Here is a 17,375-nt window from a genome sequence, read left to right on the forward strand (position 1 = left end):
GTCATTTCTCCTAGACCCCAGTCTGGGCCTGGCGCTGAGGTTAATTGTCATCAGGCTGATACTCTCTTTATTCCCCCAGCTGACAACGCCACCCGTCAATACCCGGGTGCTGGCTTTCCTGTCCTCTGTGGCTGGCGATGCTCTGACCCGTCACCTTGGCGTGATCCTCCCAGCTGTCATGTTAGCACTGAAGGAGAAGCTTGGGACTCCAGAAGAGCAGCTGGTACGGGTACCACGGTTGCTCCTCTAGCCTTTCGCTGGCTCTTGCAGCCGCCCTTGCCGACTTGGAGACTGAGTCCACGCTCAGTGCACACATGTCCCTGTGGTTTTCAGGAGATGGCCAACTGTCAGGCTGTGATCCTCTCAGTGGAGGATGACACTGGGCACCGGATCATCATCGAGGATCTGTTGGAAGCCACACGCAGCCCTGAAGTGGGCATGAGGCAGGCAGCGGCCATCATCCTGAACATGTACTGCTCCCGCTCCAAGGCCGACTACAGCAGCCACCTTCGCAGCCTGGTCTCGGGCTTGATCCGCCTCTTCAATGACTCCAGCCCTGTGGTTCTGGAGGAGAGCTGGGACGCTCTCAATGCCATCACCAAGGTGAGGGCTGCTGACCAGAGCTGCCCCACGGTTGCCTGGTCTGTTCTCCTAGGTCCAGGCATCCGGTGGTGGGACGGCAGGTTTGGGCCACCGTGGGGGCCTAAGATTGCAGGTATTTGTAAACATGGCTCAGAGGGAAGCTACTGCTGCCGTTACTCGGCGGCCTCAGTACTGGTGACTTGTGGCCAGCCCTTCTTGCCTTCTTTGCCCCATGTCAGGGAGGAAGGGCTGGGCCTCACTGGTGCTTTCCTCAACCCTCACAGAAGCTGGACGCTGGTAACCAGCTGGCCCTGATCGAAGAACTCCACAAGGAAATCCGCTTCATAGGCAACGAATGCAAAGGGGAGCATGTGCCAGGCTTCTGCCTTCCAAAGAGGGTGAGCGGAGCCTGGGGCCCAGGATGCGGGGCGTCAGCTCCAGGGGTGCAGCTGCTGCCAGTGTGTCTGGCCTGCTCGTGTGCTGGAGCTGCGGCATCTTCACAGTGTGCTGCTCTGTGGCCGCCCCCTGTGGACCAGGCTCACTGTGCCCTTGGTTTAAGCTATAATGCAGTCTCAGCCAGAGCCAGTGAGTGCTACAGAGGTGGCAGCTGTGCAAGTCTCCTGTCATCAGCTTGTTGGGCCCTTTGCCCTCCAGTCAGGTCACGCCCTCTTGGCAGTGACTCTTGGCCAGCCTCGTCATGAACTCTGTGGAGTTGGAGAGGGGATGGCTGTTGGGAAGTATGCTGGCCTGGTGTATTTGAGATGAGACTCTCCACTCTGCTTCTCCTGACAGGGAGTAACCTCCATCCTTCCGGTGCTGCGGGAAGGGGTCCTCACTGGCAGTCCTGAGCAGAAGGAAGAAGCAGCCAAGGGCTTGGGCTTGGTGATCCGCCTGACCTCAGCTGATGCCCTGAGGCCCTCTGTGGTCAGCATCACTGGCCCTCTGATTCGCATCCTTGGGGACCGGTTCAACTGGACTGTGAAGGCGGCCCTGCTGGAGACACTCAGCCTCTTGCTGGGCAAGGCGAGTGAGTTAGGAACTTTAGGGTTCCATTTGGATCCTGGAGAACAAATCTGTTTGCAGGAGACCAAATGCCATGTGCTGTGGAGGCAGAGAGAGGGGATTGGGCCACAGACACGAAGCTGGCACAGTGCCAAGTCCTGCCATAGCTCTGTGACCAGACCTTAGAGCCTTGCAGTCTGTGAGCCTGCTCCCTCACCCGTGCGACTCCTAACTCTAGAGATCTGCTGTGGGTGCCTTCAGAGGAACTTGAGTTCCTTGTCCTTGCAGATGAGCTGCAGCCTGGTATAGCCAGGGCCGCGCCTGCTGCTGCGACCGACCACTCCCTCCTCACTTGCACTGAGGCAAAAGATGCTGAAAATTAGTGGTTCTCAACCTGGGGACTGAGACTCTGAGGGGGACGGGGGTCACAGGGACTGCATATCAAATACTTACGTTACTGTTTGTAACAGTAGCAAAATTACAGTTATGAAGTAGGAACAAAAACCTTGTATGGTTGGGGTCACTGTGACATGAGAAACTGTGGGAGGGTCGCAGCGTTAGGAAGGTCGAGAGTTACCGCGTTAGGTTGTGTGCAGCCAAACAGGTTTTCCCATGTGTGCTTGGGTCTTCTCTATTTGGAGCTGTCTGTTCCTGGTGTGTGAGCTTGGCCTGCTCATGGTGGTTTTGAGTCTTAGGTTCAAGGTCAGTATACGATGACCTTGATGTCTACCTACCGCAGTCTTGACTTGTGGGGGTGACGATTCTCCCACAGGTTGGGATTGCCCTGAAGCCCTTCCTGCCCCAGCTTCAGACCACCTTCACCAAAGCCCTGCAGGACTCCAATCGGGGCGTCCGGCTGAAGGCGGCCGATGCCCTGGGGAAGCTCATTTCCATCCACATCAAGGTGGACCCCCTCTTTACAGAGCTGCTCAACGGCATCCGCGTGGTGGAGGACCCAGGCATACGGTACGCCACCGCGGCGGAGGCAATGTCCACAGGCCACGCCTGAGCAGGGGCAAGGAGCCTGGGGTTAAGGTGGTGCGTTTCTTCCGTAGGGACACCATGTTGCAGGCCCTGAGGTTTGTGATTCAGGGTGCGGGCTCCAAAGTGGATGCTGCCATCCGGAAAAACCTGGTCTCACTCCTGCTGAGCATGCTGGGCCATGATGAGGTACGGCTGTCGGCCAGTGGCTGCACTGAGGACTCCGCCGCTTCCCGTCTTGGGTGGTTTTCCCCACGGTGTGTGGGTGACTGGATCAGCTGTCGGCTGGGTGGAGGCAGCCCTGCCCTTAGACACTCTGGCTGTGAGGCTGGAAAGTGTTACTGATGCTGATTTCTGGGGTCCAGGTTTTATCCTTTGACTGTGCTGGGGTCTCAAACTGAGCAAGGTCTTAAGGCCACTGAGCCCTGGCCCCGGGGAATGAAGCAGCTGGGTCACCAGGCCTTCCCCAGTTTCTTCAGAGTCAGTCACTTGTCCTGTCTGTCTCCTGATGGAGCTGTGCAGAGCCCTTTTCTTCTGTAGCAGCTGCTGTAGAGCGTGAGGTTGCCCGTGGCTGCCCTTTCACCAGGTTGCAAAGGCCTGGGCCTCCTGATTGTACCTGGTCTGGTAGGTCCTCCCAACTCTGGAAGTGTTTGCTCCACCCCCATTGCTCTCCTTACTCTGTGGCAGGACTCGGGGGCAGTAAGGCTGCAGGAAGACGTCTCCGTTTCCTTCCACAGACAGCCCTCTGGTGTGGCAGCCTTGTGCGTGTGTGGAGTGTGTGTGTGTGTGTGTGTGCAGGAGTGTTCACCTTGGGAGGTTCATGTGGAGGGGGAAAGGGGCACGAGACAGGGTTTCTCTGTGTGGCCCTGGCTCTCTTAGAACTCACTTTGTAGACCAGGTTTGAACTCACAGAGATTCTCCTGCCTCTGCCTCCACAGTGCTGGGATTAAGGTGTGCACCACAATCCGGCTCAGTAAATTCTCCTTAATTGCATCTCTACCTTACTTTCTTTTGAGACAGGGTCTCTTGCTGAGCTTAGAGTTCCCCCTTTTAGGCTCTACTGACTGGCCAGTGAGTCCCTTGTAGACACCTGGCTTTTTATGAGGGAATCGGGTGTCTGAACTCAGATCTTTAAGCTTGCATGGCAAGCATTTCGCCCACTGGACAAGCTTTGGGTTTTTTGCCACAAGGTTTTCTGGGTAGCCCAGGCTGTCTCCAGCGGTGATCTTCTTGCCTTAGTCTTCCTGATGCTAGTGCTGCAGGTCCGAGCTAAGCCGTCATGTGGCATCAAATTCCCGGCACACCCATGACAGGTACTGGATTGCTGCACTCCTGGCCCTCTAGACCTGCTTCAGGTCCTTAGTGGCCTGAAGCCCCTAAGTCTTTGGCTACAGCCCTGCCTCCCTCTTGGTTGCCAGTATGCCTTGTTGTCGTGGTCACAGTCTCTCTCTAGAGCTTTTACAGGACCATGCACAGAGTACAGCAAAGGTGTGTATTAGGCAAACTTGCATTTTCCACAGCAGAACTTAAAATAGTTCATCTGGAGAGGGTGTCCAAGCTACTTCTCAGTGTGCTTGGTGCTTAAAGCCCCCGCGTTGTGGACAGCCATTCTCAGCTTGAAGATGGCAGTCAAGAGTCAGCCTGACTTTAGCTTCCTAGTCCTCTTGTCTGTCTTTGTTTGGTAGGTTGGTCAGGGTTTCTATGGCTGTTATGAAGACCATGACCAAAGCAAGCTGAGGAGGCGAGCGTTTATTTGACTTCCACATCATAGTCTATCATGGAAGGAAGTCAGGACAGGAACTCACACAGGGCAGGAACCTGGAGGCAGGCACTGATGCAAAGGCCATGGAGGGGTGATGCTTACTGGCTTGCTCCCCATGGCTTGCTCAGACTGCTTTCTTAGAGAACTCAGGACCACCAGCCCAGGGATGGCCCTGCCCACAATGGGCAAGACCCATCCCTGTAGATCACTAATTCAGAAAATTCCCTACAGCTGGGTTTTACAAAGGCATTTTTCTCCTTGCTGTTCTGTCCTCTCAGGAGACTTTAGTGTGTGTCAAGTTGACCAAAACTAGCTAGCCCATGTGGTTTGGAGGGACAAGGTCAAAGAGGGACTCAAAACAAAACAGCATGTCCTTAGGATCCCTTCTCTAAGCTGGCCATGGGGCAAGCAAGGGGCCTCTGTGCTCCTGCCTTGGTGTTGACAGCCCTCACCCTAGGGCGCTGTGGGTGTGGCTCAGTGGAAGAGCACTTGCTCTTTACGAGGGTCGATTACGGCTGCTGACCCTGGCACTGTCCCTCCCTCCATAAGAAGTGTGTGAGCGGCAGGACGACACTCCTCTCCACTCCAGGGGCTTCAGCTTGACTGTCTAGAGGCACTGACAGAACAGAGAGATCAGCTAGTCACTAGACATGGGGCTTGTAAGCAGGAAGAGTTGAGCGCCATCACTGTGGCTGTCTTGTAGGCAGTGTGGGAATGTGGCTCTCCTTTTTTTTTTCCCCCGGGGTGGGGGTGGGGGGTCTGTCTGTCTGTGCTCTTGTGTCCGATGCACTGTGGGTGGTGATGGAGATGCTAAACGGGCGGCATCCAGTCTGGAGCAGCAAGGCGCTGTGTAACACGCTCGAGGTACTGCTGCTGCTGCTGTGACGGTGGCTGCCATCCGCACACAGTGCAGTGTGTCGTTTTTAACTCCCCAGCACGTAGCAGTTGTAGTGAATTGGAGATCCTGGTCAGGTGCTGGGAATTTGGGCGCCTAGAGTTCCCGGGTTGCTGGTGATGTTGGCCACACTCCCTGTCACTCCCCTCTGCCCTGTCAGGACAACACTCGGATCTCCACAGCTGGGTGTCTTGGGGAACTGTGTGCCTTTCTGACTGACGAAGAGCTCAACACTGTCCTTCAGCAGTGCCTACTAGGTAGGTCGCTGCAAGGCCTGGGGAGAAGCCTGGACACGTGTCCCCCTCCTCCCTAAATGGTCTCGGAGCCCCTAGACTACCCTTGCCTTTAGCACCCAGCTGCTACCACAGACTGGCTCTCCAGTGCTCCGTAGCCCTGACTGTTGCTGGTCTTAGAGCAGAGCTGCACCCTGGGCTCGGTGTGGGGTGCGCCCCTGCTGGGAGGGTGGGGGTGAGTGTGCTGGGTGCAAGTTCACCCAGCTGTGTGCCTCTGTTCAGCTGACGTATCTGGCATTGACTGGATGGTTCGGCACGGCCGGAGCTTGGCGCTGTCCGTGGCTGTGAATGTGGCTCCCAGCAGACTGTGTGCAGGCAGATACAGCAATGATGTTCAGGACATGATCCTCAGCAACGCCGTGGCAGACAGGGTAAGGCTCGGTTCTGTCCCCCCCAACCCACCCACGGCCATTCCTGTGTGGAGGGGCGTGTCCAGCCGGGTGCTCAGCTCCGGGTCCTGCAGTGGCGGCTAACTTGTTAGGTGCTGATGAGTGATGCCTTCACGCCCCAGTTTAACCCTGTAAACGGAGGCTTGGCTTAGAGGAGCTCTGCCCTCTCTCCGACCCTTGTTGCTGGGGCGTGGCACGTGTCTCAGTAAGCGCTGCGGGTGTGGCCATTGGGGATAGGGTGGGCGGTGGGGGCCTGCACGTCCTGGTTCTGCTGCTCCTTGGCGGGAGTGACGTGGCTCTGTCCTGGGAGCTCTGGCTGTTCTCCACAGATCCCCATCGCCGTGAGTGGGATTCGGGGCATGGGCTTCCTCATGAAGTATCACATCGAGACAGGAGGTGGGCAGCTGCCCCCCAGGCTCTCCAGCCTTCTCATCAAGGTGAGTGTGGGTGAGAGGCTGGTGGGGAGGTGGAGCGGCGTGGAGACCACTCGTGATGAGGCCCCAGGACCAGAACTCATGGGTTTAAACACTTGTTTGGTTTTGTAGCAGTAAGCAAGCAGGAGATGAGTGGTCGGGCCACTCATAAGTTGTTCTCTCCTGCTGCGTGTCCTAAGGGTCCAGTCAGACTGGCAGGTTCCGCAGCGGTTGCTTCTACCAGCTGAGCACCTCACTGCTTCCCAGGCCAGCGTCTCTTAGCTGGTCCAGTCTACGGACGCAAGGAGGCCTGCCTCTGCCTCCTGGTGCTGGGATTGAAGGGGCACGCCTCCATGCCTGGGGATTGAGTTGAACTCTGATAATCTCCTCCCCTGTCTTGCTCGCTTAGCTGGCCAGGCACTTGCCAGTGTGCCTGTTGTATAGGTAATCCCAGCACTTGGGAGGCAGAAGCAGGAGAACTTGAGTTTATGGCTCTCCTGGGCTACAGAGTGAGTTAAGGGAAAGGAGCAGGTGGGAGAACCAGGTAATCAGTCGGACACGACAGCACGGTCTCCCTTCTGACAGCCCCTTCTCAGATATTGTGGCGCACGGGCTCAGAGGCAAGCTCAGAACTGTGCCTCTGTGACCTGTTCCTAGGCAGCTCCTGTGCTGCTCTGTGGACATCACCGAGTAACGAGTTCCCTGGCGATGCCCGTCCCACTCTGAGAGTTCAGAAAGGGTCTGGTTACCTGGATGCTGTGAGCGGTCACAGCAGAGACAGGTGGATTTCTGAGTTCATACCAGCCTGGTCTACAGAGTGAGTTCCAGGACAGCCAGGGCCACACAGAGAAACCCTGTCTCGGGAAAAAAAAAAAAAGAGTGGAGACAATGAAGGCAGGCGAGCTCCCTGAGGCTGCTGGACACAGGCCTGGATTAGGTAGGGTTGAGGAACCAGGAGAAACCACCTGAGAGAGGATGCAGGGATGAGCGCATCCCAGGCAGTGTGAGCAGCAGCAGCCAAGGCCTGAGCACAAAGGAGCGCGGCCTGCACAAGGCAGCAGAAACCTCTTTTGGGCCAGGAGCTGTGAGCCAAGGGGCTAGCAACACCATATGAGACAGGGAAGGAAGACATCTTGTCACCTGTCCAGGGAGGGACCTTGTCACACTGTTACTTTGAAGGAGGAAGCAGGGCGCAGTGTCCATGTGGAGGAGAGCGGCCTCTCTGGAAATTGGGGTGCTCATGTGACCATGGACTAAATGGCTCCCTCTGCACCTCTCTCCCAGTGTCTGCAGAACCCATGCAGTGACATCAGGCTGGTGGCCGAGAAGATGATCTGGTGGGCAAACAAGGAGCCCCGGCCCCCCCTGGAGCCGCAGACCATCAAGCCCATCCTGAAGGCTCTTCTCGATAACACCAAGGACAAGAACACTGTTGTGCGGGCCTACAGCGACCAGGCCATCGTGAACCTGCTCAAGATGAGGCGGGGCGAGGAGCTGCTCCAGGTGGGAGACTAGGGTGCCTGGAGCACCGAGCCTTTGTTCTTCAGACTTGTTTGAGCAGCAGATGAAGTACAAGACAGGAACCCAGGTGGTGCCGCCCTATGTGAGCCCCACACCATGCCCTCAGTCCTTCCCTATCAGCCTGTGTCCTCTAGCTTAGGGAAGGCGTTTTCTGAGTTGTGTCTAATCCATCCCAAGCCCGAATGCTGCCAGATTCCACCCTGGTGGTGCTCGGGCTCAGCCTGGCCTCCATCCTGAAGCTGGGCCCTGACTGTCGCCTCTGGTCCTCTCTCCACAGTCACTCTCCAAGATCCTGGACGTGGCCAGCCTGGAGGCTCTGAATGAATGCAGCCGGAGGTCGCTGAGGAAGCTGGCCTGCCAGGCGGACTCGGTGGAGCAGGTGGACGACACCATCCTGACGTGACAGGCTGGGCCCGCCCGCCACAGCCACGCTGCCCCTCGTCTGTGTTCACACTGTTTTCATTTTTGAAAATACTTTTATTCCAAGGGGGAGCTCAGGAGATGGCATTCCCAGAAAGTATTTTAGTACATCAAGCGACCAGAGCCAAAGCCTTAAATCCAACCCACACACAACTGAAGATTGCCTCCTCCCTCTCTTGCCCTTATCTCCAGAGAAGAGAAAGAGAAGCGTGCACACCACCCTCTGCGAGCGGCAGCAAGGGGAGCCCGACTCGGCTCAGCCCGGACGGACAAACTCAGGCCCTCCTCTACTTGGGAGGCCTGTGTCTGAGGGCTCTGAGCGGGGCATCAGTGCTGCCTGATGCTGTGCCTGGCTTTCTGGGCGGTCTGACTCTACCTGGCTTGTCTGGAGAAGAGGCTGCTCAGTCCTCCTCCTCCTCAGCTCCGGGTCTTGGGGTACAGGCCATTCAAAGGAGGTTTAATAAAGGCTTTGATTTCATCTTGAAAGAAGCAGGAGTTTGTCATTTTTTTGAGACAAGGTCTCTGACTATGTAGCCAGGCTGGCCTTGAACTCAGAGATCTTCCTGCCTTTGCCCCAGGGCTGGGATTGAGGGTGTACGACCCTGCCCCAGATTTCTATAATTCTCGAACATCCATCAGACATGAAGCTTCCTGCATGAAGAATAAGGATGTTTGTGCTCTTGTTTTTTTTTTTTTGTTTTGTTTTGTTTTGTTTTGTTTTTTTTGGTTTTTCGAGACAGGGTTTCTCTGTATAGCCCTGGCTGTCCTGGAACTCACTTTGTAGACCAGGCTGGCCTCGAACTCAGAAATCCACCTGCCTCTGCCTCCAGAGTGCTGGGATTAAAGGCGTGCGCCACCACGCCAGGCTGTGCTCTTGTTGAAGTAAGAGCCTGCTCTGTTTCCCTGCCCCGTCCCGCCCTGCTTGGCCCCGCCCCCAGAGCTTCATTCACTGACTTCCCTGTCCTGGCCCAGTGCTGTCAGGCCTGAGATTCCCTCAGTGGGGAAACCAGGGGCTGAGTGACGTTCTTCCCAGCTCTGTCCTGTGGGAAGGTGATCAGGCTCTAGAGACATCCGTCCCCTCTGGAGCAGTGTTCTGTGACCCAGGGATGTGCGGAAGGGAACCAGGTCTGTAGCTCAGCATCCGCCTGCTTATGACAACTTCCTCCTAGTTCCTAGAAGGCTCAGGACACACCCCGGAGTGATGGGAAGTTCTCTGGTCCCAGCTTACTGATCAATTGCTGGGCTTGGTGGCCTACGCCTTTAATCTTAGCACTCAAGAAGGCAGAGGCAGGTGTCTGTCTGTGAGTTCTAGGCTAGCCTGGGACTCTGTCTCAAAATGGGGGAAAAAAATTACCAGCTAGAGCTGTAAAAGAAAAAGGGGGTGGAGGGGCAGTGTAGCCAGATGTGACATAGGTCTGTAATCCTAGCATTTAGGAGGTAGGAGAACTGGGACTGGGGAGGCATTTCCTTGGTTACATAGTTAAAGCTAGCCTAGCTACATCAAACCCTGTCTCAGAAAACAAAAAACTAAAGACCAGTCTCACTAATAGTATAGCGGAAGTGGGCTTTTGACTGAGGGATGTGTAAGGCAAGGTGACCTCTAAGACGTGTGTCCCCAGCTTCCTATGTCACCAGCAGGCCAGGTGTCATCTGGCTGAGGGTAACTGTAGACTCCTAGGGCTGGAGGGGACCTTGGTAGGTCAGCCAAGTCAGTCTCCAGAGCTGAGCAGCCAATGCTGTCAGCTTTTGGTGGCCATGGCAACTGGGATACAGAGGGTCACCAGTGTCCTCTCGGCTGCCCAGGGCATTTGGCTTCGTTACGTGGGTGCCTCTTGCAGGCAGCAGGTTGTCCTCTGTTCCTTCTGCCAGCTTGGGTTCCATCCACCCCAGATTCTCAGCCCCTGCCCAGTGAGCGGAGGGCGGAGGACACCCAGGAAGCAAAAGCTGAAGGAAAAACAGCTTCCAAGTCCAGCCCCCGGAGGAGGAGCAGACGAGAGCTGAATAGACACGAGCCAAGGCTCTTGGAACACCCTGCATTGTATTCTGGGCTGGAGGGCTGGTGCTGCCCCTCAGAAGTCCGATGGCTAAGGACACAACACAGTGGGGTGGGCCAAAAGGAACAGTCCAGAGGCACAGCAGCCCTGGAAGAAGTGGAGTATGGATCCACAGGAGTAAAGGATGTTTATCCTGGTGGCTGGCTGCTGCTTAGCCTCTGACAGGGCTTCGGCACCTCCAGTTCCTCTTTCTACAAATGAGGAACTTGGAATAACTCAGAATAGACTCTCCTCCACACCGCTTTAGGTACTAGTGTTCAACATTAAATTGAAGCATCCTGTAAACAAGAATCTCTCATGAGTATTTGTTTTTGTTGTTGTTTTGATTTTTTTTTTTTTTTTTTTTTTTTTTTTGGTTTTTCGAGACAGGGTTTCTCTGTGTAGCCCTGGCTGTCCTGGAACTCACTTTGTAGAGCAGGCTAGCCTCGAACTCAGAAATCTGCCTGCCTCTGCCTCCCGAGTGACTATTTGTTTTTAAATTACATTTTATTTATTTATTTGTGTGTGTGTGTTTTGCCCTAACATAGGTCTACTACATGCGTTCCTGATGCCCCTGGAACTGGTATTGTGGACGGCTGGGAGCTGCTATGTGGGTGCTGAGAAGCAAACCAGGGTTCTCTGGAAGAGCACTCAGAGCTCTGAGCCATCTCTCCAGCCCCTTGTAACTGTTTGCCATAGGAGGGAATCGAGGCGCGGCGGCCATGATGAATCGACACTATAAGGCTAAGAAAGGGCAGTGCTGCCCTCTCCCCTTGAAGTGGCCTAGGCTTCAGAGCAGCGCTTCCAACCCTTTCCTGTTGTGGAGCTCACAGGAGGATCCTGAGTAAGCGCATAAGCCAGGCACAGATGACAGGCCCAAAGCTCCACCCACCCCAGGTCTTGCCTAGTTCCTAGTTCCACAGGGGCAGGCTAGCAATTCCTTACCTCATTTGCTGGATACTAGCTAGGAAAACCTGTAGAGAGTCAGGGTCCCCAAATCAATGACAAGAGGTAACTGTCTAAACTGAGTGTTCAACTTCACCGGAGCCTCTGGGACCAGTGTCATGCTGTGACCAGGACGGTATGGTGGAGCTGAGCCACTCCTTTTTTTTCTTCGAGACAGGGTTTCTCTGTATAGCCCCGACTGTCCTGGAACTCACTTTGTAGACCAAGCTGGCCTCAAACTCAGAAATCTGCCTGCCTCTGCCTCTCAAGTGCTGGGATTAAAGGCGTGCGCCACCACTGCCGGGCAAGCCACTCCTGAGAACTGGCTTTGCAAGGAAATTCTCTGGGGCTCAGGAGCAGCCCAGGAAGCCCAGGCTCTGCAGAAATCCAGACTTGAGTTTTGGAGTGGTTTTCCTGATGGATTTTAAAACAAGGTAGGTATTTGGAGACGTGTGAGTGTGAGTGTTGCTGCTGATGTTTGAGATGGGGTCTCTGTGTCCTGACCTCACTCTGTAAACCAGGCTGGTCTTGAACTCAGATATCTGCTTGCCTTTGCCTCCTGAGTGGGATTCAAGGAGTGCACCGCTGCCACGCCTGGTCAGGGGTGTTCTAAGTATAGTTCTGTCTGGCTGTATTAAATTACATCAAGTCTTTGAAAACAGAGCAGTAAATTGTAACATAGTAGTTTATATCCCCAAACTCAGGAGGCTGGGGCAGGAGAAATGTTGTGTATTCAAGGTCAGACTGAACTACAGAGTAAGACAACATCTACTTTATCTATCTATCTATCTATCATCTATTTACCTATCTATTGAGTTTTTGTTTTTTTTTTTTTTTTTTTGGTTTTTGAGACAGGGTTTCTCTGTGTAGCCCTGGCTGTCCTGGCACTCACTTTGTAGACCAGGCTGGCCTCGAACTCAGAAATCCGCCTGCCTCTGCCTCCCGAGTGCTGGGATTAAAGGCGTGCGCCACCACGCCTGGCTCTATTGAGTTTTTTTGAGACATGGTTTCTCTGTGTAGCTCTGGCTGTCACTCTGTAGTCCTAGATGGGCCTTGAACTTAAAAAGAGATGCACCTGTCTCTGATATTTAAAACAAAACAAAGCCAAAAAGAAAGAGAGAGAGAGCAAGAGAGAGAGAGAGAGCATGCAAAATGGGATTTTATTTTTGTTTTGTATATGTATTTGTCTAAATGCAGGTGACATGTGTGTGTGTGTGTGTGTGTGTGTGTGTGTGTGTGTGTGTGTACAGACACATGTGTCTTCCTAGATTGCGTTCCATGCTATTTTTTGAGACAGGCTTCTGTCACTGAGCCTGGAGTTCTTTGATTCCGAGGGACTGGCTGGGCAACAGGCTCCAGGGAGTCTCCAGTCTCCACTTCCCCAGCCCTGGGGTTACAGCCACAAGCTGCCACGCCTGGGGGCCCTTCTGCTCTGGTGACGGACACTTTCTCAAACTCCCAAGCCTTACCTTTCTGCAGTGCCCGAGGAAGAAGATGAGGTTAGGCCTAGCCACCCCAGGCCTGGGGACCAGTCTGTGTGGACTAGCACCAGGGCCTTATCTAAAGGACTAGTTTTAAGGTATGCTGAAGAAAATGCCCTACTGTTCCATGTTCCATGCACAGGACATACTAGGAGCTTTGCAGTCAGATTCAAACTCTCCCTGCCCTGCTTGTGATCCAGCTCTGTAACGGGCGTGGCCACCACAGGCTTGTCATCTGTTTTGGATGATAACGGTGTACCCTGCATAAGGCGAGGTACTCTCTATGTGGACAGTGTGAGTGAGAGACTTAAGGGAAAGGGCCAGCGTGGTGGTTTAAATGAGAATGGACCCATAGGCTTATAGATTTGAATATTTGGTCACCAAATGAGTGGCGAGTGGCAGTATTTGAAAGGATTAGGAGGTGTGGCCTTGCTGGGGAGAAAGTGTGTCACTGGGGGTGAGTTTTAAGGTTTCAAGGACCCAAGCCAGGCTAGCGTCTTTTCTCCCACCAATCTGGATATAGAACTTTCAGCACTTCCAGCAACCATATCTGCCTTTGTTTTACCACACTCTCCACCAAGGTAGACTAAACCTCTGAAGTTGTGAGCCAGCCCCAACGAAATGCTTTCTCTTCTAAGAGCTGCCTTGGTCATGTGTCTCTCTCCCCAGCAGCCAAACACTGACAAAGCCAGCCAGTCACCGTGTAAGGTGGAACACAGGTGGGCATGATGCTCTTGCAGATGCACCTTCAAGTTTTTTGACCCTGTGGTTTGAAGGGCTGCTACCTTAAGATCTGGAAGTCAGGCTTCTGACGGTGATAGCTGCCTTTGCCAGGACAGGGCAGGAAGGGACCGGCCATCAGTCAGTCCCCATGGCACAGAGTTCTGTCCTTAGGAAGGGTAGAGCTGAGGTGTTAGCATGTGGACTAGGCTCTGCCCCACAGTCATTCTCTCTCTCTCTTGCCTTCTTCCCCTTGCTCCCCCTCTTGTCCCATTTCCCTCCCCCTGTCTCCATATGCTCATGGCTGACCTCTACTCTACTACTCTCTCTCTCTCTGTGCCTTTCTCTGTCTCTACTGTCCTCTCAACTCCCCTCCCCATGCCCCGAATAAACTATTCTATACTATACCATCATGTGGCTAATCCTTCAGGAGGAAGGGATGCCTCAGTATGGGCTTGCAGAGGCACCCTCTTCCCCCACACCTTACCACACCACAACATGAGGGGCACACGGGAAGGGGGCCTCTAAGGTCCTTCAGACAGCCGGCAGGATCATGGGGGAAGAAGTCTGTGTTTCTTTAGTCACCAATAAAAGTCTATTCAATAAAAATAATACTGGCCAGGCGTGGTGGCGTACGCCTTTAATCCCAGCACTCGGGAGACAGAGGCAGGCAGATTTCTGAGTTCGAGGCTAGCCTGGTCTACAAAGTGAGTTCCAGGACAGCCAGGGCTACACAGAGAAACCCGTCTCGAAGGAAAAAAAAAAAAAAGGACCACTTGCTTCCATGGATGGTTCTGAGCTGCTCCCCCACCTCCCCTGAGTTCTGTTGGGGGTTGGGGGGGGACTCCCTCCTTCAAGGTGGGTTAGAGCTGGTCTGAGGAGTGTTGTCAGTAGGATTTCTGGGTGAGACCTAATGGAGTGTGTCAGAATGAGTCTCCCAGACCCCGTCTAGTGTTTTTATGATGGGGTTTCTCCTAAGATGATACCAGAAACCGTGGACACGGACGTCTCTCAAAGTAGCAGTAAGATTCCCACCCCAGAGGGAGGTGGGCAGCTGGGGCACAGCAGCATCTGACACATTGGGACATCGATTCTCAGACACCTTGACCTCAAGATCCACTCACACTTCAAAATTATTAAGGACTTCAGAGGATGCTGGTTTATGTGTATCTTTTTGTTTTGTTTTGTTTTTTCGAGACAGGGTTTCTCTGTACGCCCTGGCTGTCCTGGAACTCACTCTGTAGACCAGGCTGACCTCGAACTCAAATATCTGCCTGCCTCCGCCTCCCGAGTGCTGGGATTAAAGGCGTGCGCCACCACTGCCCGGCGCTTATGTGTATCTTACCTGTGGATGCTTGCTTTCTAGAAATCACAACAGAAGTATGTGTTAGAAAATATTTAATCTACATAAAATAAATAAATCTTTTAAAAAGGGGAGGGGCAGCTGGAGAGATGGCTCCGCGGTTAAGAGCACTGACTGCACCCGACTGCTCTTCCGAAGGTCCAGAGTTCAAATCCCAGCAACCACATGGTGGCTCACAACCATCCGTAACGAGATCTGGTGCCCTCTTCTGGAGTGTCTGAGGACAGCGTACTTATATATAATAAATAAATAAATCTTTAAAAAAAAAAAAAAAAAAAAAAAAGAGCACTGACTGCTCTTCCAGAGGTCTGGAGTTCAACTCCCAGCAACCACTTGGTGGCTCACAACCATCTGTAATGAGATCTGACGCCCTCTTCTGGTGTCTGAAGATGGTGACAGTGTACTCACATAAAATAAATAAATCTTTTTAAAAAAACCATATAAGCCGGGCGTGGTGGCGCACGCCTTTAATCCCAGCACTCGGGAGGCAGAGGCAGGAGGATTTCTGAGTTCGAGGCCAGCCTGGTCTACAAAGTGAGTTCCAGGACAGCCAGGGCTATACAGAGAAACCCTGTCTCGAAAAACCAAAAAAAAAAAAAAAAAAAACCATATAAAATGATGATGATGACGATGATGAATGAGGAAGCCCGATGATATAGCTCAGCTGGTGGAGCGCCTGCCCAGCGTGCACACAGCCCCTGGATCACTCTGTAGAGCCACACAGAGGCCCGGTGTGGTTTTTTATGTTCACTTCCACATTTTTGCATGACCACAGCCCTCAGATTTACCCAGATACCACAGGTCCCTGTGTTGACCTAACCCCAGCACTGCAGACTTCAGGGTGCCACCCTTCCCCAAGCCCTCAGGGGCTCCCTCTTCTCTACCCTGCAGCCTCACATCCCATCCCTCCTTCTGGACCTCTGAGGAGCCCTGGTTGGTCTCCGCCTCCCTGTTCACTGCCGAGGTTGAAGAGTAGAGGCCCGCCACCCTGAGCTGCCTTGGCTCCCCGTCCTCATATGCTACACTTCCTTCTGTCATCCCCGTGGCCTGTCCTCCCAAGCACCTCAAAGGTAGGTTTTAAATTTCGCTTTCTGCTAAGTCTCTGGATGCTAAGTGCCAGGCATGAAGTAAGTCTCAATAATTGTGGCAGTTTTTTTTTTTTTTAATTTAGAAACATTTTTTTTTTTTAATGTACAGGGGCAGTTTGCATGTACGTTTAGGCACCACATGCGTGCCTGGTTCCTAGAGAAGTTTAATAGAGGCTGTCTCTTCTCCTGGAGCCTGAGAGTCATAGACATTGTGAGCGAGCTGCTATGTGGGTGTTGGGGACCAAACCAGGTCGTCTGCAAGAGCAAGCGCTCCTCCGCTACAGAAACACCTCTCCAGCCTCACTAACAGCTGGACGGATTCCCGATTTGCTCCCCTACTATGAAGAAGCTGTGGGTGGTGTTTGGCTTCTGGGTACATCTAGTAAGCACTTCCGTATTTATTGAATTAATGAATCAACGAAGTGAATTTGTTGCATGGACCCAGCTACCAGGTGATGTCGAAAAAGCAGCTGTGCCTGCCTGTCACTGTTTGTCTCATTTGTAACTGCCCCGTCCCGCTCACCACACACGTTACCCGCAATCATTAAAGCTCTGTGGCCGTGTGCAGCGTGCTCCTGCTGCGGGTCTGTGACAAAGCATTCCAGTGCTGCTTTTCTGACGGGGATCTCCCGAGTTAGTTCTAAGGTAGGAAGATAAGCTGTAGCCCGGGACATGGGGACAAGGTCTCTAGCTTCGGGCTGTCCTGATCAGCCTGCAGTAGTTCACACGTGACACACGGCACATGTGTTTTTGGGAAAAGCTCTTCACTGACTGCAGCCAGGTAAACGTTAGACAGTGTTTTCAGAGCGTTTGCTGAGAGACTCATTTTGGGATTCCAGAAGCATACCCTGGCCTCAGGGAATTCCCCCTCCATGCCAAAATTGATGATTCTCACAGGGTGTGATAGCGGCTGTCTGAATACAGCTGACATTCAAAGTGTGCCTCTGTTCTGGTGTCACCATGAAGTCTTTGTGACGGACTCTTCTCCTTCCCTCTTGCTAACAGAGACAGTCTGTGTCCTCTGAAGTATAGTATAGTATAGTAAATGGTAAGAGGCCATTAAATAGTTATAGAATAAAGGCAGGAATTAACACCCACTGGGTTCCAGGTGACATATGGGGCAGAGCTGGAAATCTCATCTTCCTAGAGCTGTTCTGCTTCACCCCACAGAGAGTCCTGCGTTGACAGGTTGCTGCTCTGGGACTGTGGGAAGTCCCCTATAGGAAACAGCTCAAAGATGAGCGAGCCCTTGCAGAATGAGTAACATTGGTCCCTGTGACTGACGACGCATAGCCTCACATTTACAGTATTCTGAGGAAACAGACTCTGAGGCCCCTTGACTATCCAGAAGCTATTCAGGGGCGGATTTCAAAGCTGGCATTGAAACTGCAATCTTTTCAACCTAGGAGCAGGCATGAAGATGACCTGACCCGATGCTTTATGGGCCAGGGAGACATGGAGTGCTTACCTGAAGTCTACCCTAATCC

General features: G+C 53.3%; 1 protein-coding gene across 1 annotated transcript in view; it reads left to right on the forward strand.

Annotated features, from left to right (window-relative positions):
• Nucleotides 1–8,747, forward strand: part of Gcn1 (GCN1 activator of EIF2AK4) — a 58,504-nt gene extending 49,757 nt beyond the window's left edge. Inside the window, exons 48-58 of the mRNA XM_021163616.2 lie at nucleotides 80–223; nucleotides 334–603; nucleotides 867–980; nucleotides 1,375–1,605; nucleotides 2,357–2,550; nucleotides 2,640–2,754; nucleotides 5,383–5,479; nucleotides 5,738–5,886; nucleotides 6,234–6,341; nucleotides 7,602–7,820; nucleotides 8,116–8,747. Of these exons, the coding sequence (XP_021019275.1) occupies nucleotides 80–223; nucleotides 334–603; nucleotides 867–980; nucleotides 1,375–1,605; nucleotides 2,357–2,550; nucleotides 2,640–2,754; nucleotides 5,383–5,479; nucleotides 5,738–5,886; nucleotides 6,234–6,341; nucleotides 7,602–7,820; nucleotides 8,116–8,241 (1,767 nt within the window). The 3' untranslated portion in view covers nucleotides 8,242–8,747. The remainder of the gene's footprint in view (nucleotides 1–79; nucleotides 224–333; nucleotides 604–866; nucleotides 981–1,374; nucleotides 1,606–2,356; nucleotides 2,551–2,639; nucleotides 2,755–5,382; nucleotides 5,480–5,737; nucleotides 5,887–6,233; nucleotides 6,342–7,601; nucleotides 7,821–8,115) is intronic.
• The last annotated feature ends 8,628 nt before the right edge of the window (nucleotides 8,748–17,375 follow it).

Source organism: Mus caroli, unplaced genomic scaffold (genome assembly GCF_978045245.1).
Source record: "Mus caroli unplaced genomic scaffold, Mus_caroli_1 scaffold_4, whole genome shotgun sequence".
Lineage (NCBI taxonomy): Eukaryota > Metazoa > Chordata > Mammalia > Rodentia > Muridae > Mus > Mus caroli.